Below are 26,982 nucleotides of genomic sequence, written 5' to 3' on the forward strand. Positions count from 1 at the left end.
GGCGACGGAAGGTGTGATGGCCTGGTAAAGGGATTTGGTGGAGAATTGGCCCGAAGGTTCAAGCCGCCATCTCACCAGGTCCGGGCCATCGTCCACCACCGGCTCGTGAAGTGCTACACAGTCCAGTAACTCACGCCAAGCGGTGGATCAATAAGGGCCCTAGATCAATAAGGGCCCTCTCAAACGAGATCAGGGGTTCAACTGCGATGGAGAAGAGATCGGGAAAGCGCGCGGCAAAAGGGGAGTCTCCAGCCCATCTGTCAAACCAGAACAATGTCGTCGAACTGGACCCCACCGAGATGGAAGTCCCGATGCGGAGGACCGGGAGAAGCTGGACGACCGACTGCCAGAACTGCGAGCCACCAGATCGCAGACAGAAGGCAAGTGGCTGGCCACACAGATACTTGTTCCGGATCAAACCGTTCCAGGGAGAATCTGCACTCTAGAAGTTTTCAGACTAGATAAAAGGCGCTAGCAGCAAAACAAAGCCACAGATTCTGCATTGTAAGACGGGCGCGTCAGTTACTTTCCAGGGCAACGAGCATTCTTCGCTGCCTCTTGGGCTTCCCTGCGACCAAAATATTTTGAACATGAGCATTGTCAGAAATCTGTGTACAACTCCTTACCCTGAAGATCAACCCTGATAACACACAAGATCAACACTAGGTGCTCTTTCCACTATTAGTAAATCGCTCCGACTCAAGAAAAGAACCCAACAGACTTGAATCCATGTAATGCAATATATTCCTCTAGAGATGGAGACCATCTTCCATGCACAAAACTGTCTACTCCCTCAGTTCCTAAATATAAGTCTTTTTAGAAATTTCTATATGGACTACATACGGATGAAAATAGACGTGTTTTAGAGTGTAGATTCACTCATTTTGCTCCGTATGTAGTCTATATTGGAATGTCTAAAAAGACTTATATTTAGGAACAGATGGAGTATAAGATATCATTTATCCTTTCACTTTAACTTATGAAAACGGGGACCAGTTACCTTAAAGCATTTGCAAGATGACTGTTTGTAGGGTCAAGCTTCAAGCCATCGGCAAAAGCCTTGCATGCTTTCTCGTAGTCCTACAAGTACAAAACAGAGGATGATCAGCTCTATGATCATGATCACGAATGCTTGAAGAAAGCTACCGTCTTCTTTTTTACCTTCAATAACATAAAAGCTGCCCCTTCTCGATAGCAGGCTTTTGGCCAAAGAGGTCGGAGCATTCTGCAACTGCTAGCATCAGCGAGAGCAGTTCTTCCGTTCATAGCGCGCAACGAGCAGAGACTCCTATTTGCCAATATGGTTGCAAAATCATCTGGACTAGGGCCAAATGCCATTGCCTACAATACGTACATCAATCACATGCATCTTTTAGCAACACCTAAAACAGAGTACTCCAAGAACTTTTGTACAACAGTATTGTGTTACCTCAGCCCTTTGAATACAAACTGCTCAACTACCTCATAATTAATAAGAGAGCGGTATGGCTGGCATAGATTGTGCATGCCTTGTACTCCCTCCATCCATATATATAGGGCCTAATATGTATTTCGATATTTACTTTGACCATGAAGAAGGTCAATAATTTATGAGATGTATGCTATAAAATTATACAATTGAAAACTCCTTTTAAATACGAAATCGTGGTATACTTTTTATAACATATATATATGTGGATAGAGGGAGTACTGTAGACGGAGCATCTAACCAGAATATGGAACCGATTTTTCGTGTGAACAAAATTATAGCGTGGACTGAGATTAACAGTTTGCAAATATAGAAAACACCTGTCGCTTCTTCAGGCAATAAAAATGGGCCCTAGTGACTTACACTACTATACAGCAGTGCTGCTATATAATACTGCCCACTCTTAAAAGCCTCTGAAGCTTTCTGTTTCAGTTCAGTTAATTTCTTTGCACGCTCTTGCTTATCCTGATCACAAAAAAGTTGCAGTTAGAACAAATATGTGTAAAACATGTACAAATTTGTAAGTCTCAGCCTATATCACCTACTTAGTGTATAAAACTACAAAAATGTGTTATACTGCAGTGTTGCAGGGTGTATCATAAGTTCATAATAAAGCCTGCTGTCTGAGGCTGCAGGGATTGGCACAATATCAGAAAAGTTAACTTGTTAAGTCTAGCTAGCACATTAATAGTTCATCATACAGTCAATACCCAAAGACTAGAAGTTCGCTCATAGTGATGTGATGCACCAAAAGTAAAATTTGCATGAAATGTTTTGCTTGCACAATGGAGGTTACAACAATCGTGAATTAAAACTAATTCTACTCCAAAGATAGGCAGAACTACCAAACAAGAGAACTACAGGCTGATGATAAATAACATACGGGAAAGTGAGCATAGAACTAAAAACATACCATTGGCTTCAAACCAAAGTGTTTCACATGAGAAATGATTCCATCAATGCTCCACTCCGGCAGCGTTGAAATAGGAGAGGTTAAAGGGAATAACATTTCAACCATGTCCCTACGGCCTTTAGAGGCAGCAAGTTCAATTGGTGTCGTACCACACTGCAAGAATAAATACCAAACATAGATACAAAAAGTAGTTGGAAGATTTCCATCATTAATAATTAGGAATCACAGCCTAACATCTCAACCAAATGGCTGGATGACTTCAAGAGAATCACTATGCAAGGGCAAATAATGGAACAACCACTTTCATCCTTCCATGAAATTTGTAAACAAAGGTTACGTTAAAGTACAGTAACCGAAAGCTTCAACTAATATGTTGTATTGCATAAACTTTTCAAAAAGAATAGGAACAAGATGATACGAACACCAAAATATACATCAAAAGGGCAGAAATCTTTGAAGATGTTGGATTTTATGTTTCTTTAGACCAGGCTATGAAGAACCTGGAGATTTTTTTTCCAAATCATAATTTAGTAGACAAGAAACATTTACGAACTTTGCTTCGGTACACCCCCCAGAAAAGTTTATGGATTTCGATGTAGATTAAAGGTGGAGATTAGAAGGCACCCCTTCAATCAAAAAGGATAATACAGTGATCTAAACAGTCTTATATTTGTTTACAGAGGGAGCTTTTTGTATCCAAATCAATCTATTCAATATGTTTGATCTGCAGGCGTAAAACTCAACATTTACATGACATACCCTGCTTTTTTTTTTGAGAAACTAGCAGGTGCTCTACTTTGCATTAAGAAAGGCAATTTACAACGCAGAAGATCCAAATTTACAATGTTTCAAAATCATTTCTACCACTATAAACACGCAATTTCATCGTCCATCCTCCTGGCCACAGAGTTGAAGTTAGGTGCACAAAGGGGTCCTTGATGGGACACATGGTACGATTCTCTTATAAGCATCTGATGCATTGATAGTATCCCCCAAATCACCGATGCACGGGGGCGTCGGTGCCAGGAGAAACCTCTAGGTAGTGATGGATTTCAGTCCCGAATACCCCCAAGTTTTCAGGTTTGCGATACACTTTGATCTATTCCTATTAACCAATATAGCTGTACTTTTATCATGAATAACAAGTGAAGCACCAGTATTTGTTGTTAAACAACAATATTGTGCGTACATGACAGGGCTTCCAGTGGACTTCAGCATGAGATACAGGGCGTATATTGTAGGTAGTTGTAGTTGTTAGGCTTTGCACTTATCCTATCTAAACCGTAGACTAATCTTTTGAACTTCTTTTGTACTCCATGTTATAATCTCAACAAACTCTGTATGCATTTCCAGGGAGAAGCCCCTGCCTATATAAGATGTACGCGTCCCCTCCAACAAGGTAAGACGCTTCAAGCAATCTTCACATGGTAATCAGAGCCTCCCTCTTCCATCTCATCTAGTTTAACCACATCATCCCCATCACCAAGATCGTGCACCATGTCTTCCTCCTCCATCTCCCCTCTATCCGGCCTCCAGTCAGGTGACGGAGAAGCTCATTGTCACAACGACAGTGTGCAGCAGCACCGTGTGACTGCCAGTTGGCAACGCCAAGTGTAGGTGTGTGTGTGTGGTCCACCTGTAAGCGTGTGAGTGGCCAAGGGCCGTGCGAGTTGAGTACTTAAGCCCTCGAGGGCCGATGTAATCGACAGGCTGTTGGAAAAGTATCTGAATTCCTCACCTCTCTCTCTCACTAGCTCACCCCCTTCCTCAAGCTTTCCTCACCTACTTCTCCCGATCCCCTTCTCGCCTACTCTAGACGCCCCTCGATCCAGATCGGGGCGTGACAATTGGTAATCCGAGCCACCGAACCCTGCCCCAAAATATTTTCTCCGCTGCTCCACAACCCTCTTGGCCTTGATCTGTAACATCCACCGCCGCTGGTGCGATCTGCTCCGGCAAGTCACCCAAAATCCCCGACGGGGTTAGATCGGTTCGGAGAGGAGCAACGGCGCCGTCCAAGCCTTCCGTCCAGACGCGCCAGTTGCTGTCCGCCATGGACGACAACACCAGCAATCTCAAGTCTCTCATGGAGACCATCGTCTCCCGCCTTGACGAGCAGAAGCTCGACAACGACAAGCGGCTCGAAGCTCAAGTCGCCTTCAACGCGCAGGTCTCTCAAGATCTGCGCGCCCTCCCCAAACAGGTGGATCTCACCCAAGCCGATGTCGACGAGACGCGCAAGGTGCTTGAGATGTCGCCGTCACCGCGCGGATCGGGATCTGCCACCGTCATCAACCCGTCACCACCACCACTGCCGCCGCTGCCACCTCTACGTCCACCCCCAGTGCACCAACAACAGCAACAAGGAGCGCCACCTTGCGCCTCGCAGATCAGCGACCACCCCTGCTTCAAGCGCCACTCCAGCAGCCGATTGAGACGCATCACCACGACAACTACATCAAGCCGCCCAAGCACGACTTCCCGTGTTTCGACGGCACCGCCCCCTACCTCTGGCTGGATCGCTGCCGCACCTACTTCGACCTCTACCGCGTGCCTCCATCCAGCTGGGTGACCACGGTGACGCTGTATATCGAGGGCCAGGCCGCCCACTGGCTGCAAGCATTTCGACAAACACATGGTGGCCTGGGTTGGGACGCCTTCTGCACAACAATAATCGAAGAATTCGGGGTCGACAAGTTCGAACTCGAGATGCACAAACTGCTCCAACTCCGACAGAGCGGCACCGTCAGCGAGTACCGTCAGGCGTTTGACAGCCACATGTACCACCTACTGGCGTTCGATCCCTCGCTCTCCACCAAGTTCTTCATTACACAGTTCCTCTTGGGCCTCAAGGACGAGCTGCGCGCGGCGGTACGCCTCCAAGCACCTAGCATCACGCGAGCCTCGATCCTCGCACGGATCCAGGAGGAAGAACTGAACACGCCACGAGCGCGACCACGACCACCACCGCAAGGCCGACCACCTCCAGTTCCCTAGCGCGTCTCGATGTTGCGCCACGACAATAGCCCGACGACTACGCTCGCGAACGCCAACTCAAGGAATTTCGCTGCGCCAATGGGCTCTGCTTCAAGTGTGGCGATCGGTACAGCCGTGAGCACCGATGCAATCAGCAAGCGCAGCTGCTCACGATCCAGGTGGGCGCGTACAGGGAAGTGCTCACCGACGAGACCGTGCACGCACCCGACCTGCTCGACGCCCCTGAACCAGCAGTTCCTCCACCAAAGTGCTGCACCATCTCAGCGCACGCGCTGGACGGCTTCGAGGCGCCCAGCACCATCCGTCTCCAGGCACTGGTTGGCAACCAGGTCATGCTGCTACTGCTGGACTCTGGGAGCACCCATAGTTTCGTCAACAAGTCCTTCGTGGAACGATTCGGCGCCACCATGCAGGAGATCGCCGCACTGGACGTGCGGGTGGCCAATGGGGATCGTCTCACCTGTTCACGCCTGTTCGCGTCAAGTTCCCGAGCTCAAGTGGTGGATGCAAGGGCACACGTTCTCCACGCCCATGTATGAGCTCGACACCGGAGCGTACAATGGCATCCTCGGCATGGACTGGCTTGCCAAGCACAGCCCCATGACGTGCCACTAGCAGGACAAGTTCATCTCCTTCCTCCACGACGGCGAGATGGTCACCCTGCAAGGTGTTTGACCCAAGACGACGACCACTCTCTCCGCGGTACAACCGACTAAATTGTGCAAGCTCATCGTCGGCAACGACATCTAGGCAATTGCCATGGTGGAAATGCAGCCCCCCCCCCATGTGCCCAAGTCACGCAAGTCGTCCCAGACACCGATCAGTGATCTCCTGGACGAGTTCGCCGACGTCTTCGCCACGCCCACCGGCCTCCCTCCACACCGACAGTACGACCACGCGGTCACCCTGGAGGAAGGGGCCCAGCCTACAAATGCGCGCCCGTACCGCTATTCATCCCTCTAGAAGGACGAAATCGAGAGGCAAGTGAAAGAGATGCCCGACGCCGGCGTGATCACTCACTCGGTCAGCCCATACGCAGCGCCAGTATTACTGGTGAAGAAAAAGGATTGCACCTGGTGGTTCTGTGTGGACTACAGGCGCCTCAACGACATAACGGTGAAGAACAAGTTTCCCTTGCCGATCGTCGACGAGCTCCTCGACAAGCTAGCAGGCGCGGCATACTTCTTCAAGCTGGATCTGCGCGCCAGCTACCATCAGATTCGCATGCGCCAGGAGAACGAGCACAAGACGGCGTTCAAAACTCATCACGGACATTTTCAGTTCCGCATCATGCCGTTCAGATTGACAAATGATCCCGCAACCTTCCAGTGTTTGATGAACGCAATCTTCGCCAAGTACACATGTAAGTTTGTCATCATATTCCTTGACGACATTCAGGTTTTCAGCGAGACCATGGAAGAGCACATCGAGCACCTCCGCCTCGTCTTGAACCTGCTCCACGAACACCAGCTCTACGCCAAGATGTCGAAGTGCTCGTTCGCGCAAGATCACATCGACTACCTCGGCCACGTCATCTCCAAGCAGGGCATCACGACTGACTCCGAGAAGACGAACGCCATGGTGTAGTGGCCCACGCCGACCAACGCCACGGAGCTCCGCGGCTTTCTGGGGCTCATCGGCTACTACCACAAGTTCGTGCCCCACTACGGGATCATCACCAAGCCACTCACGCAACAGCTCACCAAGAAAGGCTTCGAATGGCCCGAGTCAGCGCAGCTAGTGTTTGGCACGCTCAAGAAGGCAATGGTGACCACGCCAGTGCTCGCCCTCCCCGACTTCGACAAGCCATTTTCCATTGAGACAGACGCTTGCGATACGGGCATCGGCGCGGTGCTCGTTCAGGAAGGCCACCCCATTTCCTACTACAACAAGGCACCGGGAGTGAAGAACCAGAAGCTGTCTACTTACGAGAAAGAATTCCTGGCTGTGATGATGGCGGTGGACAAATGGCGCTCCTACCTGCAACATGGGCCGTTTACAATCGTCACTAACCACAAGAGCATGTGTACACTAGGCGATCAGCAGTTGGTGACCGATGTCCAGCGTCGCGCCAAGTCAAAGCTCGTCGACCTGCAGTTCAAATTCCAGTACAAGCGCGGCATCGACATCAGCGCCGCCGACGCACTCTCCCGCGTGGGCAGCCTTTCAGCGCCAATGCTCTATCACTCTGCCAACCCGCATGGATCCAGGAGGTGGCCAACTCTTATGCAACTATTCAGATGCTTAGGAGCGGCTGCAACAACTCGCTCTGCACAGCCCAGACAATGAGGAGTACGAGCTGTACCTCGGGGTCATCCGTCGCCATGGCCGGCTTGGATTGGCGCTAACATGGCGCTTCGCACCAAGACGATCAGCACAATGCACAACAACGCAGTGGGTGGTCACTCCGGCGCCACGGCCACGTACCACCGCGTCAAGAAGTTGTTCGAGTGGAAGGGCATGAAGCATGACGTCGACGACTACGTGCGGTAATGCCAGGTTTGCCAGCAAGCCAAGCATGAACTGCGCAAGCCCGCGGGCAAAATGGCACCACTGCCCATTCCCACAACGCCGTGGCAAGACCTGACTATGGATTTTGTTGAGGGTCTGCCCAAATCAGAAGGTTATGATGCAATCAAGGTGGTGGTTGATCGCTTCACCAAGTTCGCACACTTTGTGACATTGCGACACCCGTTCACGGCGATGCATGTGGCCCGGGTGTTTTGGGACAACGTCATCAAGCTCCACGGCATCCCCGCCTCCATTGTCCCCGACCGTGACAAGGTGTTCACCAGCGTGCTCTTGCGCGAGCACTAAACTGCTCTACTCCACCGCCTATCACCCCCAGACTGATGGACAGAGCGAGCGCGTGAACCAGTGCATGGAGATGTACTTGCGCTGCGCCGTTCACGACACTCCACGGCAATGGCGTCGCTGGCTGCCCTTGGCCGAGTTCTGGTACAACTCCTCATTCCATTCCTCTCTGGGTTGCTCTCCGTTCAAAGCTCTGTATGTTGTCGAAGCAAACGAGGGGAGCATGGCTACCTGGTCGGGCTCCCAGCCAACCCTGTCGGACGGTGAACAGTGGGACTGGGCACTGCACAAGGACAACCTTAGGGCGCAGTTGGCACGAGCACAAACCAAATACAAGAAGTTTGCAGACCTGAATCGGACTGAGCGCGTCCTTCAGGTGGGTAATCAAGTTCTACTTAAGCTCCAGCCGTATGTACAGAAATCAGTGGCCAGCCGCCCTTGCCCCAAGCTTGCGTTCAAGTTCTTTGGGCCCATTTCTGTCATTGCCAAGATTGGCCCTTCTGCATACAAGTTGGATCTGCCTCAGGACAGTCACATCCACCCCGTGTGTCTCGCAGCTGAAACCCTTCACACCCAACTACAGCCCGATGTTCTCTGAACTGCCTGTTACTACAGATTTGTCGACAGTAGAGACAATGCCAGTGGAGATTTTGGACAGAAGGATGATGAAGCGAGGCGATGCACCTGTGATCCAGCTACAAGTGGCCTGGGACATTGTACCCCCATCGACTACTTGGGAAGACTATGAAGTGCTTTGTCGGCCCTACCCGCAGGCCACGATTTGGAACGACAACCCCATGGAGGGAGCTCATTCTCAAGAAGGGGAGAATGTCACAACGACAATGTGCAGCACCACCGTGTGACTGCCAGTTGGCGACGCCAAGTGTAGGTGTGTGTGTGTGGTCCACCTGTAAGCGTGTGAGTGGCCAAGGGCCATGCGAGTTGGGTACTTAAGCCGTCGAGGGCCGATGTAATCGATAGGCTGTTGGAAAAGTATCTGAATTCCTCACCTCTCTCTCTCTCTCGCTAGCTCACCCCTTCCTCAAGCTTTCCTCACCTACTTCTCCCGATCCCCTTCTCGCCTACTCTAGACGCCCCTCGATCCAGATCGGGGTGTGACACTCATCAAAACAAACTACATCCTTTGGCGTGCAGAGATCACACCGCAGCTGACCGAAGCAGGGTTCTTCGGCTATGCCGATGGAACTAGAAAAATTCATTGTCACCAAGGACAAAAAAAGCAAGGAAGAAGCTGTCCCGAACCCTCTTCATCAACTCTGGGTCAGGGAGGATCAGCAGGTACCTTTTTTTCAAGGTAAATGCATCAGAAACATAGATTAAGAAAGGCCAAGAAGGCAGGGTACAACGCTGAGAGCCAGCTACAACGCTCGAAGGCCAGACCACCCCTAGTATAGAATACTCGCTATATATCTGTTGAGAGAAGAACAACTTAATATTATTGGGAGGCCAAAGCCAACATATATATGAGTACAAGAGGATGCCAAGAGACTATAACGTAAAAGACCAAAGGACATCACTAATATAACTCTAACACCCCCCTCAAACTCATGGTGAATTCACAATACTGAGTTTGGAGAGGTGAAATCCATGTTGCGCTCTAGTCTGGGCCTTCGTGAAGAAGTCTGCTAGCTGTAACTCCGAAGGCACATACTGAAGAGCAATAACATAAGAAGCATCGACACCAATATGCTTGGTAAGCTCATGCTTCACGGGATCCCGCGCAATACTGATAGCACCTGTACTGTCTGACTAAAGGGTGATAGGTGCACTAACATAAACACCAAAATCCTCCAGTAACCATCGTAACCAAGTCACGTCTGCCGTCAGGAGAGCCATAGCTCGCAATTCAGCCTCTGCACTTGAACGGGAAACTACAGTCTGTTTCTTCATCTTCCAGAGAGAACCACCAAGAAAAACACAGTAGGCGGAAAGTGAACGGCGATCCATAGGATCACTAGCCCACGGAGCATCTGAATAGGCCTGGAGCTATAATGAGCTGGAACGGGGAAAAAAGAGAAGATGAGAGATCGTGCCACGAAGATGTCATAGAACACGAAGAAGGTGACTATAGTGAATTGAAGTGGGAGCAAAAACAAACTAACACAAGTGACAACAAGATACGCAAGACTCCCAACAAGATCACGATAACGTGTCGGATCAGACAAAGGCTCACCATCAGAAGCACGAAGGTGAACATTGAGCTCCATAGGAGTCTCAGCAGTGCGCTCGTCACTAAGAGCCGCACGAGTAAGAAGATCCTAGACATACTTTTTCTTGGGAAATAAAAAAGCCATCAGAGGTGGAGGAAACCTCAGTCCCAAGAAAGTAACGAAGAGGACCAAGATCAGACATAAAGAACTGCTCACTAAGACGGGCCTTGACAAAGGCAATACTCAGAATCGTCGCCAGTGATGATCATATCATCAACATATATAAGAAGAGTGTGACCACGAGCAGAAAGGTGAACAAACAACGCTGGATCATGAGCACTGGGTGAAAAACAGCTGCAGTGACCGCAGAGGCAAAACGCTCAAACCAAGCGCGGGGGGCTTGCTTAAGGCCATAGAGAGAGCGACGAAGATGGCAAACCATGCCATCAGGAACTGAATACCCAGGTGGTGGCTGCATATAAACCTCCTCACGCAACTCACCATTAAGAAAGGCATTCTTAAAGTTGAGACACAGACCAATGGCGAACAGAGCCACGACAAGAAGTGTGCGGATAGTGGTCATATGGGCCACACGAGCAAAAGTCTCTTCGTAATCACGACCATGCTCCTGCTGAAAGTCACGAGCCACAAGACAAACTTTATAACGCTCAAGAGAACTGTCGGAGTGAGTCTTAATCTTATAGACCCACTTACAAGTGATCGGACGAACATGGGGAGGAAGAGAAACCAGATCCCACGTGCCAGTGCGCTCAAGGGCAGCAATCTCCTCTGCCATCGCAAGCTGCCATTCAGGATGAACAAAAGCATCGCGATAAGAGATAGGCTCAATAATAGCCGAAAGACCATATTGACTAGGAGAATAGCGGTCGGGTTGAGGGCAAGGTCGAGCCCGAAGACCATAAGTAGGCTGGGACGAGAAAGACAGTGCACCAGCAGTATATGGCATGTCAGTAGATTCATCCACAACACGTGGACGTCGAGTATAATGAAAAGGAGAAGTGGGACGAGAAGAAACCAACGGAGGTGATGAAGGTGGGGATGACATCGGTGATGAAGGTGGGGAGTCATGTAGCAAGGAGGAGAGGAAACTGTAGGAGATGACAACGTCAGATCTGTAATAGTAGGTTGAGGAGTAGGAATACGAGGCATAGAGAGAGGTGTATCAGGAAATGTCAGAAAGGAGATATCCTCTACAAAAAAGGTTGAGGAAGATGATCGTGGGTAGAATGGACGAGACTCATCAAAAGTCACGTCCCGAGAAATATGCATTCGACGACCAACCGGATCCCAACACCGATAACCCTTACGCTCATCACTGTAGCCTAGAAAAACACACTCGACAGACTGAGCAGTCCGTTTGGTGCGTTCTCGGGGGCAAGGAGAACATAACAAACATAACCAAAAAGCCGAAGCATCGAATAATCAGGAGAACGATTAGAAAGACGTTCTAGAGGAATACCCCCTGCAGACCAGATGAGGGTTGAATGTTTATGATGTAAGTGGCAGTGGAGACAGCCTCGGCCCAAAAATGAGGGTTGCATGAGCTGTCTCAAGAAGGTGACGATGTTTCCGCTCAGCCACGCCATTTTGAGTGTGAGCACCAGGACAAGAGAACTGAGTAATAGTACCCTGCTCAGCAAGAAAACCACGTAGCATTTTGGAGATATACTCGCCGGTAGAATCAGCACGAAACACACGAATAGGTGTAGAGAACTAAGTGTGAACCATGGCAGCAGAACACTTATAAATAGAGAGAACCTCACTATGAGAGGACATAAAGTAAATCCAAGTGTAACGAGAGAAATCATCTATAAAAATAATATAATATTGATGACCCCCTTTGGAAGCGAAGGGTGCCGGACCCCACACATCGGAATGTACCAAATCAAAAGGTCGTTGAGACACTGACTCGCTGGTAGGATATGGTAAGTGGACCTGTTTACCAAGCCTACATCTTTGACACTGTAAAGAGACATCTCCTGAGACAGGCCTCAGAAGACCACGACGAACTAAAGACGATAGTAGAGAACCACAAAGGTGACCAAGTCGATGATTCCATTGCTAGAAGAAGCTGGTAGCTGAAGCAACGAAGGCAGATGGACTGGCAAGTGTGGTGGCAGCGGAAGGAACATGAAGCCAATCTAACTCCCAAAGCCCCTGAGAATCATGGCGGTGAGGGCCAGCCCCAACCAAGCCTTCGTGTGATGATCCTGAGTAGTGCAAGAATCAACGTCAAGAATGACACGACAACCAGAATCAATAAGCTGACTTGCGGAAAATAGGTTCATGGTAAGGCGAGGAACATAAGAAACATCTGGAACATAAAAGGAAGGAGTGGAAAGAGTGCCTTGACTAGCAACAGGGAGAGGAGTACCATCAGCAGTAAGAACATTAATAGGAAAATCAAGAGATCTAAGAGAGGACAAGATAGAAGAATCACAAGACATAAGAAGTGAAGCTCCAGAATCCAGAACCCATGGGGATGTACCTGACTGAGTAAACGGTGGTCGCTCAGCACTAAAAGCGCCAGTCACAGAGCCTGCAATACCTGTTGAAGAACCTGAAGCAGCAAGTAGACGCTTAAGCTTCACAATATCCTGCTCGGTGAGGGAGATAGTAGACGACGTCGAGGAAGAACCACGAGTCCCAGAAGAAGAATTGCGCTCCCAATTACACATCACGTTTCTTCTGGAAGCACTCAGACTCGGGGTGACCATCCTTGTTGCAATAGCTGCAATGAGTACGAGGACGAAAGCGACCCTCATGAGAACGACACTCGCTGCCAGGAGTGGGTAGCAGCGGCGAAGCACTGGAGCGAGAAAGCATTGGTGGAGCAGCTCGAGCAGCAAGCACAAAGGGAACCTGAAGCAACCCAGCACCACGGAGGCGAGTCTCCTCAACACGAAGCTTAGAAAGCATCTCAGAAATAGGAACACGGCCACGAGCAAACAACTGAGCACGCCGAGGCACAAACTCCCCACGGAGCCGCGACAGAAACTCATAAACACACTGAAACACCAAGTCGGACCTCATAGTCTGGCAACACGCGCAAGTGACACAAACAGTAGTGCGAAAGGAGTCAAGCTGGCGCCAGATAGCAGAACTCAGTGTAGAACTCATCAATAGTGGAGTCTCTCTGCTGAAGAGCATGCTCCTGACGTACCACAGACAAGTAGAGAGCATCACCAGAGGGCTGATAGCGCTGACGAAGACAAGTCCACATCTCAAACACCGTTCCCATAAACTCAGAAGCAAACTGTGGTAGAACACTGGCAGTGAGGACAACCGCTGCACGAGCATCATCATCACACCACTGAGTGTAAGCAGCCAGATCATCACGATAAACGGAAAGAGCATCCGAATAAACCACGACCTGCTGGTCATAAGCAGCAACCGCATCAAGTAGCAACTCGGGCTGCAGCCCTATCATTAGAAGCATTTGCGGCAAGAGCCGGTGGAGGCGGCGATGGGATAGGATCCACAGGAGGAACTGGGCACTGAGGACAAGGAACCTCGCCGGAAAGGACTCTCCAGAGACGAAGGCCACGCATGTGAATGCACATAAAAGCAACAAACTCGGCATAGTTAGCCCCATCAAATATCACCGGGCAGCGTGGAATGGCGACATAGCCCAATGAGGTCGAAGACATGGTGCTCTCTGTCCCATTTTTTAACCTTCTCTCTCTCTCTCTCTCTCTCTCTCTCTCTCTCTCTCTCTCTCTTTTCAATCCCCACAATCGATCGATGAATCCAGAGTAAGTCAAACAAAAGAAGCAGCGTCCGCAGCGCTCGTACACCAGAATCAGAGGAGCAAATCGGTCCACAACTTGATGCGAAAAAATAGAATTCTTGCAAGAATTGGTGGATGTCAGGGATCTGTTGGCAAGGCTGGGGATGCTTGTGGGGGATTTCAAATTGCTTGTCAACCCCGGAGACATGAGCAACAACTCTATTAACCAGTGCATGACGGCTCGGATATGGTCCAAGCTCAATGCGCTTGAGCTAAAGGAGGTGCATCTAAACAGGAGAAAATACACTTGGTCTAACAAACTTGAGAGACCGATGCTGGAGAAGATTGACCACGTGTTCCTTATGAACTCGTGGGAGGAGACGCACACATCCTGTTTCCTAACGGCGTTGGGGTCAACAATCTCGGATCACTCTCCCCTGTTGGTGGATCTCAATGTTGATCCGCGATTGGAAAAACACTTCAAATTCGAGGCTTTCTGGATGAAGGCGAAGGGGTTCTTCGACACAGTGGCGAACACGTGGAACTCAGTTCCATCAGAGGGAAACCCTTTTGTGTTGCTGGACAAAAAACAAAGGGAAACGGCCAAAAATTGCAAAGTTGGAGTGACCAGTGGATTGGAAACAATAAATTGCAAATGTTGATTGCCCTGGAAATTATCCTGTGCTTGAACAAGGCTGGAGATATTAGGGCGTTGTCACCTGGTGAGTTCAACTTGCGCAAGATCTTAAAGCGGAACTGCTAAGGCTATGCTCCTTGGAGAGGTCGATTGCGAGGCAGCATTCAAGACTCCTGTACCTGAGGGAAGGGGACACCAACAACGGGTTTTTTCATCTACACGCCCGCCAGCGCCACAGAAAGAACTTCATTACAACCCTGCATAATAATGGGGAGATCTTGATGGGGCAAGAGCAGAATGCAACCACTGTAGACGAGTACTATGATAACCTATTTGGGCAGGCGCCGGACTAGGAGTTGACCCTGGATTTAGAGAAGCTAAATATCCAACGCAGGGACCACATACACTTGGAGCTACCATTTGTGAAAGATGAGGTGGAGAGGGTGATCAAGGCAATGCCTCCGGACAAAGCTCCGGGACCGGATGGATTTACCGACCGCTTTTATTCCTCCTGTTGGCACATAATCAAGGCAGATCTATTGAAAGCTTTCAAGGTGTTCTACCATGGAGACATGCGCGAACTGCCGACTATTGACAAGGCTCGTCACATTGCTACCTAAGATGGACAGAGCGATGGAGTTGTGGGATTTCCATCCGGTCAATCTCATCCATGGCGCAATTAGAATCTTTGACAAGGTTCTCTTGGATAGACTTGTGGATGATCTCCCAAAACTAGTGGGAGTGCATCAAAGTGCCTTTGTGAAGGGAAGATTCCTGCACAACTTCATGCTCGTGTAATACACGGCGTGCTGCCTGCACGCGCTAAAAACACCTGCGGTCATGCTTAAGCTTGATATTACAAAAGTTTTTGACTCCGTTCAATGGCCTTTCCTGCTTGAGGTTATGAGGATGGGATTCAGATCGAAGTGGATGTCGTGGATATGTGGACTGCTTGGTAATACTTCAACACAGATCCTAGTCAACGGTGTACCAAGGAGGCCAATCTTCAACTGTCGGGGTCTTCGACAAGGGAATCCCCTATCCCCAATGTTTTTTTATTCTGATCATGGAGCCACTCCAGAGGCTTTTCGAGGTAGCAACAGACAACAACTCATGGCATCCTATCCCCACTAGCTAGAACCGGAATGAAGCAAAGGATGTCGATATTCGCCGACGATGTCATGATTTCCATGAATCCAATTGAGGACGAGTTGCGGGCATGTGCTAGGATGCTGGACATGTTTGGGGAGGCCTCGGGCCTACGGGTAAACTTGCTAAAAAGAGCGGCCATGTCAATCTGTTGTACAAAGGACGACATGATGACGGTTAGCACGCCCTACAGGATCTTTCTCGTGCAAGTACTTGGGCTTACCATTGACAACCAGAAAGCAAAACACGACACAATTTATAAGCTTGGTGGATCGGCTGGCAGCCTGCTTGCCAACTTGGAGGGTGGTGTCGCTGCCGACGAGTGGTCGGCTTCTCTTGGTTCAGTCTGTGCTCGGTGCGAGATACCAATCCACGCCATGATGGCCTTGGATATACCCCCAAATAGTTTGGCGGCTATGATCAAGATATGTAGAGTTTTTAGTGTGTGCCAAAGCTGAGGCCAACGAAGGGGGATGTGTGGTGGCTTGGGATAGTGTTTGCACACCCCAAGTAGACCGGAGGACTTTGAATCCCAAACCTTGGGTGGCTGAATGTGAAAATGCAAGCTAGGTGGCCATGGCTCAACGGTCAGATCCTGATATATCGTGGCATGAATTACATATCAATGTGTCGAAGACCTTGCTAGCTATCTTCAGGGCGGCTACGAGGATAGAGATTGGGGACAGAAGGTTGGCTCTGTTCTGGGACGATAGGTGGCTACAGAGGAACATCACTTAGGAGATCACCCCTCTTTTGTATGACAGAGTGTCGAACCATGTGAGGAGGACACGAACGGTCCATGATGCGGTGGTCAATGGGGGAGCTATCAATATTGGGCAGATCTGAATGCGAGGATGCTCCAGGACTACTTCCTACTTTGGGCAAGGGTGGATAAGATCAACCTTGATAGCAACATCACAGACTATACCTTTTGGGCATGGGAGAAGGACGGCAAATTCTCGACGAGATCAGCCTATGCGGCCAAGTTTGGAGGCAAGGAGGTTGTCCCGATTGTTGATTTCACGTGGAAGTCAAGAGCACCCTTGCAGTGCAGATTCTTCACCTGGCTTGCACTGCGGAATAGATGTTGGACTTCAGATAGGCTCGCTCGCTGGGGCCTACCGCACCAATATTGCTGCCTCTTCTGCGCTCAGCACGACGAAACGATTAACCACATCCTTCTGGACTATGTTTTTGCATGAGAAGTTTGGGTCACGGTACGCTAAGCGCTTGGCATGCCAGAGTGGGTACCGGGGATCAACGACAAGCTAAATGTTTGGTGCATGGACATAAGCGGAAGCGGACACCATAGCGAGGACGCTAGAGCTATTATTAAGAAACAGTATAACTGAGCCACCTAAGAGCCCTCTCAGCGATTAGACTTCGTGAACCGTCCGATCCCATGCACGAACGATCAGATTTAACATCTGCCCCGGAGCGCCCACTTGGGTCTCCCTCGCCGGGTCAATTCTCACGAGCCGAGCTGGCTAACGTAACCGGGCTGCTACTCTGCACATCGTTTTCGGAGCCTTCCTGTGAACCGGGCCGTCTCATGCAGTATATTCTTTTAAGGCCCAGTTTAGAAGCCTCGCGCAGGTGCTGCAGTGGATGGGCCGCTCCACAGGCTTCTCTCGGTGACGGCTGCTTCGATGGCCTACTACGGCACCTGCTCACGGTTCCTTACGAATCATCCTGCCGACCTACCCCGAGAGAATGGAGTAGAACAGACGCACGTTTTATGTTATTAGTGCAGTTTTGCCTTACACATGCCTGCAGCGATGATTCCCTGATTTGGACACTGACGGACATGGTCCCAAAAGCATTAGAACATATGACATCATCAGAGACCAGTGAAAGATTAGAAAATCAAGGAACGCTAGAGAGAACACATGAACGAATAAAAAATCAGAACCATCAACCAAATCTAAATCAGAAACAAAAGGAGAGAAAGCGCTGGACATACTTTCCTGTATTTCTCATCCACAACTAGCCTGGAGCGTATTTACCATATATGCTCCACTCAACATATGAAGCAATCCACAACTATTCTGGAGCGTATTTACCATAGATACCCCACTGAACATATGAAGGAAAAACGTTCAAATTATGAAATATTTCCACTATTTAATTTTTCTCTGATAATATTTATTTATTTTAGCATTAAGATGAACGGGCGCGGCAAAGCGCGCATTCATGTTCTAGTAATTCTTACAATGTGGACCCTTTGGAAGCACCGCAACACGCTCGTGTTAGACGGTGCATCGCCATCTACACTGCTAGTCATCGGAACCATCAAGAGAGAAGGCAAGAACTAGAGTCAGGTCGGCCTCTTCAAAGGGGGTGTGGGTAGCTTCCTGGGACGCTTAGTCAGGTGGGTGAATGAGAGAGGGTAGGATGTTGCACTACTGGTAGGGGTGGATCGGTTTTTACTCATGTATAGATAACTTGTATGGTGGAAGGGCTCTTTCCCCACCCTCTCCTTCTTTAATATATCCCACCCTGTTTAATGTATGATATTCACACTCGTGTGTATTCGACTTTTATCTTTCTAAAAGCACAAGATAAATGGGAGAGAACTAATCATGCAAAACTACATCTTATAGACTTGTACACCATACTTGGTACATCTAAGGCTCGAAGACTCGGAGACGGACATCTCCAACCTCAAGTTCCTTCTCCTTTGTTTCCAACAAATGTCTGGCCTCAAGATCAACTTCGACAAGAGTGATGTTATGGTGATGGGCTACTCTCCCGCAGAGTGTTTGGCCATGGCCAACCGGCTTAACTGCCGCCTGGGCTCCTTTCCCATGACCTACTTGGGTACTCCCGGCTCACCGTCGCGGACTTGCGCCCTTCCGTGGCCAAGCTCCAAACGCGCATTGAGCCATGGCAGGGGAGGTGGTTATCTAAGGCGGCCCGGACTATTCTCATCAACTCTTACCTCTCCAGCCTCCTCTTGTTCCTCATGAGCTTCTACACCCTCCACGAGACTCTGCACCATGAGATCGCCAAGGTCCAGTCTCGTTTCTATTGGGCGGGCGACAACGATAAGCAGAAGTATCATATGGCCAGTTGGCCGGACATTTGCAAGCCCAGGGAGCAAGGCGGCCTTGGCATTATGTGCTCTAAGCGGATGAATATCGCCCTCCTCTCCCGTTGGCTTTGGCGCATCTCACAAGGTCACGGTGGCCTCTGGCTCGACATCATCCGGAACAAATATCCGCGCGGACAGCCCCTCTCCTTCTGCCAGAGATCTGGTGGATCCCAGTTCTGGCAATCGGTTGTCCAGCTTCTTCCGGTTCTCCGCATCGGGACCTCCATCTCGGTCGGCTCCGGGGCTTCGACTTTGTTCTGGTTTGATCGCTGGGCCAGAGACGCCCCCTTCGCGGCGCGCTTTCCCAGCCTCTTCTCCATCTCCGTCGATCCTGTGATCTCTGTCAAGAGGGCCCTTATTGACTTAGGGCGCCTTGCTTTTCGGAGGCCATTTGGGCCCCCGGAATCCGCCGCTTGGCGTGAGTTACTAGACTGTGTTGCCCTCCACGAATCAATGGTGGACGGTGGCCCTGACCAGATGCGTTGGCGCCTGGAGCCATCGGGCCAGTTCTCCACCAAGTCTCTTTTCCTGGCCATCGCCCCCTCTTTCGCCCCCCTCCCTCTCTCGACGGTGTGGTCCATCCGCCTGCCTCTGAAGATCCGTATCTTCATGTGGCAATGAATTCGCGATCGGGTCCCGTCCGGGGTCGAGGTTCACAAGCGGAATGGCCCGGGCACTGGCCTCTGCCTGCTTTGCGGTGTCCCCGAAGACTCGAATCACATATTCTTCTCCTGCGTGTCCGCTCAGTTCGTTTGGAGCTGCTTTCGCGAAGCGGTCGGTGGAAATTGGTGCCACACCAACTTTCCCGACTTATTTGCCGAACTCCAGATCTCCCCCTTGACGTCTCACCACATTAGGTGGCTTGAGATTGGGGTCATCACTTGGACCCTCTGGACGATTCGCAATAAGCTTGTGATCCAGCGCACTCCTCTTCGACGGGCTACTGAAGCTCTCTTCAAACTTTCGGGTTTCTTGCAGCTTTGGCGGCCGCTTAGCCGCCCTCAGGACCGCGACGCCATCTCCGCCTTCATCGCCGACCTCCGCTCGATGGTCATCCGTCTGTCGCCGCCACCCCCACCGCCTCCGCCGGAACAAGACTAGGCGTTCTCTCCTCCGGTTGTTTTCTGTTTTTTCCTGGGCTTGTTGAGCTGTGCCCTCAGCAGAACCTTTGTATTTTGTTGTGAGATTTGGGTGTGTGTGTGTGTGTGTGTGTGTGGAGTAGTCCTTGTATGTGTGCTCTCTGGCAGTTTGCTTTATTATAAAGCGGGGCGAAAGCCTTTTTCGGTATAGCATCAAATCTGATGATACAAGTAAAGTAAACAGAGACGCATATTTTTTTCATACTTGCACCCTTTATAATAGAGATTTTGATTTGGCGGGAGCCTTTATGTTTCTGTTCTGTTAGGACGTGAAGAGGGAGATGCAACATCCATAGATCTACTGAGAGGTAGTTGGGTTCTGAATGTGGCCAGAAGCTCTAGTGAATACCATAATCATCATGCTGGTCTGAGTGAAATTATTTTGATGGATTTTTGGTGATCTGCTTTTACATGGAGGTTAATCGATGGTATCAAGCCTCACTAAGTGACATGGATTGAAGAGATTGAGGAATATTGCTATAAGGTCTGTATCTCCAATTAATTGAGAGGCTATGGTATGATAACTGGAAACTTTGCTCTCCCATAAGTTCTCTATGTTTACATCTTTTCGCTTCAGTACTTACAGTACCTGTAATACTTAAACCAAGATGCAAGAAGGTTTCCTCACAGAATAGTACTCCCTCCATTCCTAACCAGTGTGTCTTCAGGAATTGACCAGAGTGGATTTCAGATTTATAAATACAACCTGACCATTTATACTCCCACGGATTTGATTCATGCCTTTTTCTTCTTCGCATGTCAACTGAAAAATGGATTTCAGTTATGCATAGAGGCATCATCTATTCTCTTCTTCTTGCTGCATTGCATACTGCATATGTCAGCACAAATGTCTTTACCATGTGGCAAGACTGGTTAGCTATCCTAAAACCAACAATCAATGAATGTCTTTAAGCCCTGACAATTTGGAAGTCCAACATTCCAGTAAAAGTTAAAATCTTCATCCGGTATCTTCGAAGGGGTGTTACTCCAACGAAAGACAAGCTCGGCGTCACAATTGGCAAGGAAGAAAGACGTGTAGCTTTTGTACTCAAGATGAGACAATCAAACACCTCTTTTTCCGGTGCAAGTTTGCGCGTTTTACGTGGTCCATCATCAAAATAGCATCCAATTTGTATCCGCCCACAAGTGTTGTCAATATTTTGGTTATTATTTTTGGTTATTGATTGGATGGTACTCCAAATAGGTTCAAAACGCTACTACCTCCGTCTCGGTGAGTAAGTCATTCGCGTAGTTCTAGGTTGACGATTTAACTATCTAAATATGTATTATATGTGACAAAAAATATATATTTAGAAACTACATCCTTGTAGAAATCTAGTGATATACTTTTCATGACATATACCACATATTTAATTCCTCAAATCAATGACCTAGAACTACGCGAATGACTTATTCACCTAGACGGAGGTAGTAATAGGGGTGGGCGGGTGTGGCTTATTATGGTCACTTTGGTTGTGTAGAAATGATTTGTTTTTTAATGACAAAAACTCTTCTCCTTTGCAGGTTATTTTCCGCTGTACGCACTCGCTTCGTACGTGGTCTACGCTGCACCAAATGGAGGACGCCACACCGTCGCCAGGCAGAGTTGGCAGAGTTTCTCACCCCAAGCACGCATGACCTGGCCCGAGAGGTTGCCCAGGAGAGGACGACAAGCATGACAACCTCATCTCGCAAAGCAACACCCCATACATCGTCACCACCTTCAACAAAGATCAAACGTCCACCACAAGCAACTGAGTAGGAATCTCAATGTAGATATCCCGGCGGCCCACCCCCAACGCTGAAGCCTCGTCTAACAACTCCACAACCCTAAGGTGGCGCCTTCAAGAAGAAAAATGATGTTGAAGCCGGCGCCACCCTATCAGGAGATTTTGGCTTTTACACGGGACATGGAGGTGGAGGGCAGGAGCAGGATCTCAATGACATCTATAAGAAGGGGAACAACGCTCGAAGCATCACCGGCATCGTTGCCGCCGCCGCCGGCCAAGGGATTCCCCTGATACTGAGCCCCCAGCTTCACAAGCCCTAATCAACCACCAGATCCGGCCATCCGGCCAACCAGAGGTCACCGGCATCCCAGGCCGCTGGGCCGGCTGGGCAGGATGAGGAGCAAGGGAGGGGGCCACAATCTCCTTATCGGCTCCAAGGGCCAATGGGGAAGCACTAGGAGCAAGCTCGACACCTAACACTCACCCACCGGCCATGCGACCGAGGTGACGCACCTCAGCATCCGCACCAGCCACCCGCTGCCGAGTAGGAGGCGCGCTCCTCAACAGGCCACCACCCCCAGATCCATGCGCTCCATGCGCAGACCACCACATCCACGCAGCCTTTCACACCGCTGTTGCCCAACACCACTGTGCCGACCGCCATCGAGTAGGGGAAGAGAGGCCTCGCCGACAACGACTTTTCGAGATTCAAGTTTGACCATAAATTTAACCAATAAAATGAGGGTTATGTGTCACAAAAGGTATATCATTAAATTTGTATCAGAAAGAATGACCCGGTGGTGTAGTTTTTAAAGTTACATGACTTATGTATACTTGGTCTAATTGATGGTCTAAGTTAAATCTCGAAAGTGTGTGCGCCCTCTTTTTGTAGCTGGAGGGAGCAGTGTTTCTCCTCATGCAAGTCTATTCCTGGTGTCAGAAGTGCGGTTAAGATTACCCTAATCTGTCAAGAGTCTACAGCCTAACTTGACCTCATTGAGAAACGGGAGAACACTGTTCAGCTAACTAACAACATATGCATGAAAAGTAGATTATGACAAGTGACAACAGCAAAACAGGAAACAAATAAAACTCACTTCATCTGGAATATTGGGGTTAGCACCAGCGTCTCGTAAGCACTTCAAGATGCCAGTGCCAGGTATGTCATACTTCACTGCCAACATGACGTAACTATCACCAGTGAAGTCAATAAAATCCACATCAGCACCAGCCTGTGTAAATGAATAGTTATTTGATCATTTATTTGAGTTAATGCTTGATATCAGCCACAGAAAACATACACACAAAGAAAATGAAGCTGTGCCTACAGAGTAAACTTTAAGAAAGCTCATTACGAAGAAAGAGTACTGACCTCAATGAGTAGCTTGACAGATTCCAGTGACACTGTAGGCATGGGCCGGAGAGCCCAACTCAACGGGGTATAACCAATAGCGAAAACCTTGTTAGGCTGTGAAAAGTGGAAGAATCAACCGCTTACACTTGTCAACAAAAAGAGGGACCAATAGAGAATTTCTTTTGAGATATATGCCAATAGAGAAATAAAATCAGCTCGTGGTGTTTAAATATATTAGTATTTCTGAAGGAAACAGAAATATATTTATACAGAAATTAGACATAACATTTACTTGGCTTCTGGGAAAGTGAGCACGTTTCACTTTAGGATAACTAATTACTGTTCATGATGAAATTTTTGTTGCTTCATATACGACACAAACCTTTTGTTCAGATGGAACACAAGTATCAGAGGCAACAAGATCCCATTCCAGAGTTTTCTTTTGCATTGCAAAGGAGAGAATCAAGAAACAATGTCTTACATCGGCATGGTGCTCCAACAAAATCTTCATTGTGCCATCTTGTCTATAAAGAAGAGCTGCATGCAATGGCGTCCCTTGTACAGAATCTATATCCACATCGGCTCCTCTTGAAAGCAGCATTTCCAACATTTCACAATGCCCTGGAAAATGAAGTTCCAAAAAAATGAATGAGACAAGAATAATTTCCAGCATGTAGCTGACTTTAACCTTTTTGATTACCACATACCAAATCCAGGACCAGGTTTTGAAATGCGGTCGGATTGGGACTATTTAAATTTCCATTACTTGTTTATCTAAACCTTAGAAATAGAAAATCAATATTGAGCTTCTAAGATTATAATCAACACCTTGGAAACATTGGATATCCAACTTGAAAATCCCAAACCTAAGTTATTCTACACACGCTCGATAATGTTTCTTCGGCCATCATCCAAATCATATATATGGGAGCTTTGTTCGATGGAGATCACATTAAAACATATGGCAAGATATGCTAAAACAGAAATATCAAGCATCACACTTGCCAAGAGAGGTGTCATGGTAGTAAACTGCCACGATCCTAAGAGTGAGGGTTGTAGTTCTGCACGCTGACATAGTGTGTTTCTTGCTTACTTTATTCCTTAGCCAAGCCTTTTCAAATAGAGAGAAGACTACCAAACAAATATTAGCAAAATTAAGACTAATCTTATCAAAAGAAACCTGATAACTATTTTGAAGAAATGGGTCTGATTTGGATTAGTCAGCCCAGAAATGCTTCTCTGTCGACGATCCGGGGCATTGATTTCATCTAATGGTGACAAATCAAAATTGACTTTTATAGCTGGATAAAACAAAAAAGGAATCCTAAGGCTCATCGCGCACAGACCGAGAATTAGCAAAACCATTACGAAAACGGTTTATCCAATTATTTCTAAGGATGATTTGGTGCCTCCTGCACCTCCTACCACCGGTAGGATCGCTAAACCTGCTAATCCGCAGCTGCAGGGCCATGTTGGTAGCCGTTCCACATAATATTAACCAATATAGAAGCAGTTTTTTCATTGAACTTCACTGGAAGTTTGGAACTCTGACCAGATTTCCAAATTTTACAAAGCAAACTACAAGTTTGAAACATTTGGTGGTAAATTGCAGGATAAGAGGAAGAATGAAATTTTGCAACTTGCAGTTTAGAGGTAAGAATTTGTTGCATTGTTTTGGGAGATATTCTGACATACTGGACACCAGGAATTATGGTCTACCAATTAGCAGTTATGTACGAATCAGCTCCACCGTTCGGCACCAACCTTTCGCAAAAGAAAGAAAGCACTGACCTGTTTCTTCTGACTACTCACCTATAAAGCCTTTTGTATCGCCCTAATTGCCACCCGGTTACCAGCTTAAATTGGTACATTAGTTCAGAGCTTGACAGATGTAATCCACTAATTTAGGAACCTGCTCAGGACAACTATCAAACGTCTAGGAAAATCTATGAGGGATCATCTTATGCATCAGATCAGGCTGTGCCACTGGGCCGCGGCCACTGTGCAGAAGAGCAGCAGCATTTGGATATAGGGACTATGGAGAGATATGAGGATCTGGGTTATAGGTGGGATATAAAATTTTGAGCCATTCCGCTGCTTGGTTTGTGATGGAATAGGGATAGGTAGCATCAAAATCTAAGATCAAAATGCCCGCACTCATTCAAAAAAAAAAAGCATGTGGGTAGCCAGGATATTTTGATAATTTTGGTCAGCCATGTCCATTTCCTCCTAATAACCTAGCCTCCCCCTTGGGTTGAGAACACAGGTCCATATCTCCATCCTTCTCCATTTCCAATTCTCTCCATCCAAATATAGGATTAGATTTAACTCTCGCAAGCATTTCTGATTCAAGCCTTCATATCCCTAAATCCAAACGAATCCTAAAAGAATAGCAACACGACAGTGGAGAATCAAAACGCCCCCCAAAACCCCTCTCCATTTCTTTCTCTTATAGATCGGTCAATTGCTTTTCGGAGTCTAATGCTGCTTATATCCAGTGACATGGCTTTCTAAAAAAAAAGAATCAAACTGACATACTTTGATAGAAAATGCACCAACATATTTGACAAATGTATCATTTCCAAACACACTTATTGAGATAGAGAGATACCTCGCGCTGCAGCACCATGGACAGGTGACCGTCCTTTCCCAGCTGATGGATCAGCACCATGATCAAGAAGATATGTTGCAGCAGCAGCTCTCCCAGAATGGGCAGAACAGAACAGCGGCGTTTCACCTGCAACAACCAGAAAAATAAACATGAGGAGCTCAACAAATTCACACCAACCCTTTCCTGACCCTCAACACGAAAAGGTTATAGACAAGGCATCTAGCCAGTTATAGACAAAAGAGCCAAATGTGGAAAGAGAACTTCGCAAACCAATATCAAATGCATTTCCATCAGACACATATTTACTGTTGACAAAATTGCACAACGACAGACAGGGGTTAGATACAGTTCCCCAATAGCGGTTTGCCCGAATAACATATCTGAAGAAATTGATATGTGTGCTATGGTGCATGGACTTTCTGAGCATGGGGCGGTGTGCATATGGTAGATATGTGAGCTCCATCTATCACTTAATTGCAATTTACAAATGCATACAACATGTAAATGTAAGACCAAATTGAAGCCTAAAATACAGATTTCACATGGTACTCCATAGTAATCGACATAAATAAATAAATAGAATAAAAGTTAATAGAGCTGCAAATTGACGCTAAGGGGGCGAGGGAAGGGGACGTCACCTTTGAAGTTGAGTTGATTGACATCGAGGCGGAGGTCCTCGACGAGGTACCTGCAGACCTCGAGCCGCCCCTCCCCGGCCGCCAGGTGCAGCGCGCGGTTCCCTTCGCCGTCCTCCACCGCCGCCAGGACGGAGGCCTCGCCCTTGCCCCCTGAGCTCATCGCCCGCGCCATCTCTTGGCATACGCACGCAATGCAGCCAAGTCAGGCACTAATCACGCTAATACAGTACTACCATCATCAAACCCTAAGAAGAGAAGAGCATGAGGAGGAGGCGGGGTTACTCTTGAGGAGTCGGAGGTTGCCGTCGGAGGCGGCGCGGAGGAGCACCTCCTCCCTCTGCTGCTTCCCCATCGCATCCATCTCCATGGCGATTGAGCAAGCAGGCGGGTTGCTCCTTGGTCTGGTCGATACGCGAGAGAGCGGCTGCGCTTGCGTGGGAGTACGAGCGTGGACTGGGAAGAAGACCAGCAGACCCCGAGAGGAATAGCCCAATAAAGGCTGGCACCCACACCCCC

The 26,982-nt window shown here is 48.4% G+C and overlaps 1 protein-coding gene across 1 annotated transcript; it reads right to left on the minus strand.

Annotated features, from left to right (window-relative positions):
- Positions 1-65: 65 nt before the first annotated feature.
- LOC119306457 (poly [ADP-ribose] polymerase tankyrase-like) lies at positions 66-26,907 on the minus strand. The gene is made up of 11 exons (XM_037582669.1): positions 26,749-26,907; positions 26,467-26,640; positions 25,829-25,954; positions 23,699-23,838; positions 23,236-23,331; positions 22,961-23,095; positions 2,382-2,534; positions 1,832-1,933; positions 1,162-1,341; positions 1,001-1,080; positions 66-568 (listed from the first exon to the last, which is right to left on the minus strand). The coding sequence occupies exons 1-11, from the start codon at positions 26,831-26,833 to the stop codon at positions 523-525; spliced, it is 1,317 nt and encodes a 438-aa protein (XP_037438566.1). The 5' UTR covers positions 26,834-26,907; the 3' UTR covers positions 66-522.
- Between the last annotated feature and the right edge of the window lie 75 nt (positions 26,908-26,982).

Source organism: Triticum dicoccoides, chromosome 5B, assembly GCF_002162155.2.
Source record: "Triticum dicoccoides isolate Atlit2015 ecotype Zavitan chromosome 5B, WEW_v2.0, whole genome shotgun sequence".
NCBI classification, from domain to species: Eukaryota; Viridiplantae; Streptophyta; class Magnoliopsida; order Poales; family Poaceae; genus Triticum; species Triticum dicoccoides.

What these genes read in the sequence shown, in the direction of transcription:
- LOC119306457 (XM_037582669.1), bottom strand. Translation starts at nt 26,833, where the DNA reads ATGGAGATGGATGCGATGGGGAAGCAGCAGAGGGAGGAGGTGCTCCTC. An exon ending in ACTTTGGTTTGAAGCCAATG is followed by an intron (nt 1,934 to 2,381) that starts GTATGTTTTTAG and finishes TTTTGTGATCAG; the next exon opens with GATAAGCAAGAGCGTGCAAA. An exon ending in CATCTTGCAAATGCTTTAAG is followed by an intron (nt 569 to 1,000) that starts GTAACTGGTCCC and finishes TTTTGGTCGCAG; the next exon opens with GGAAGCCCAAGAGGCAGCGA.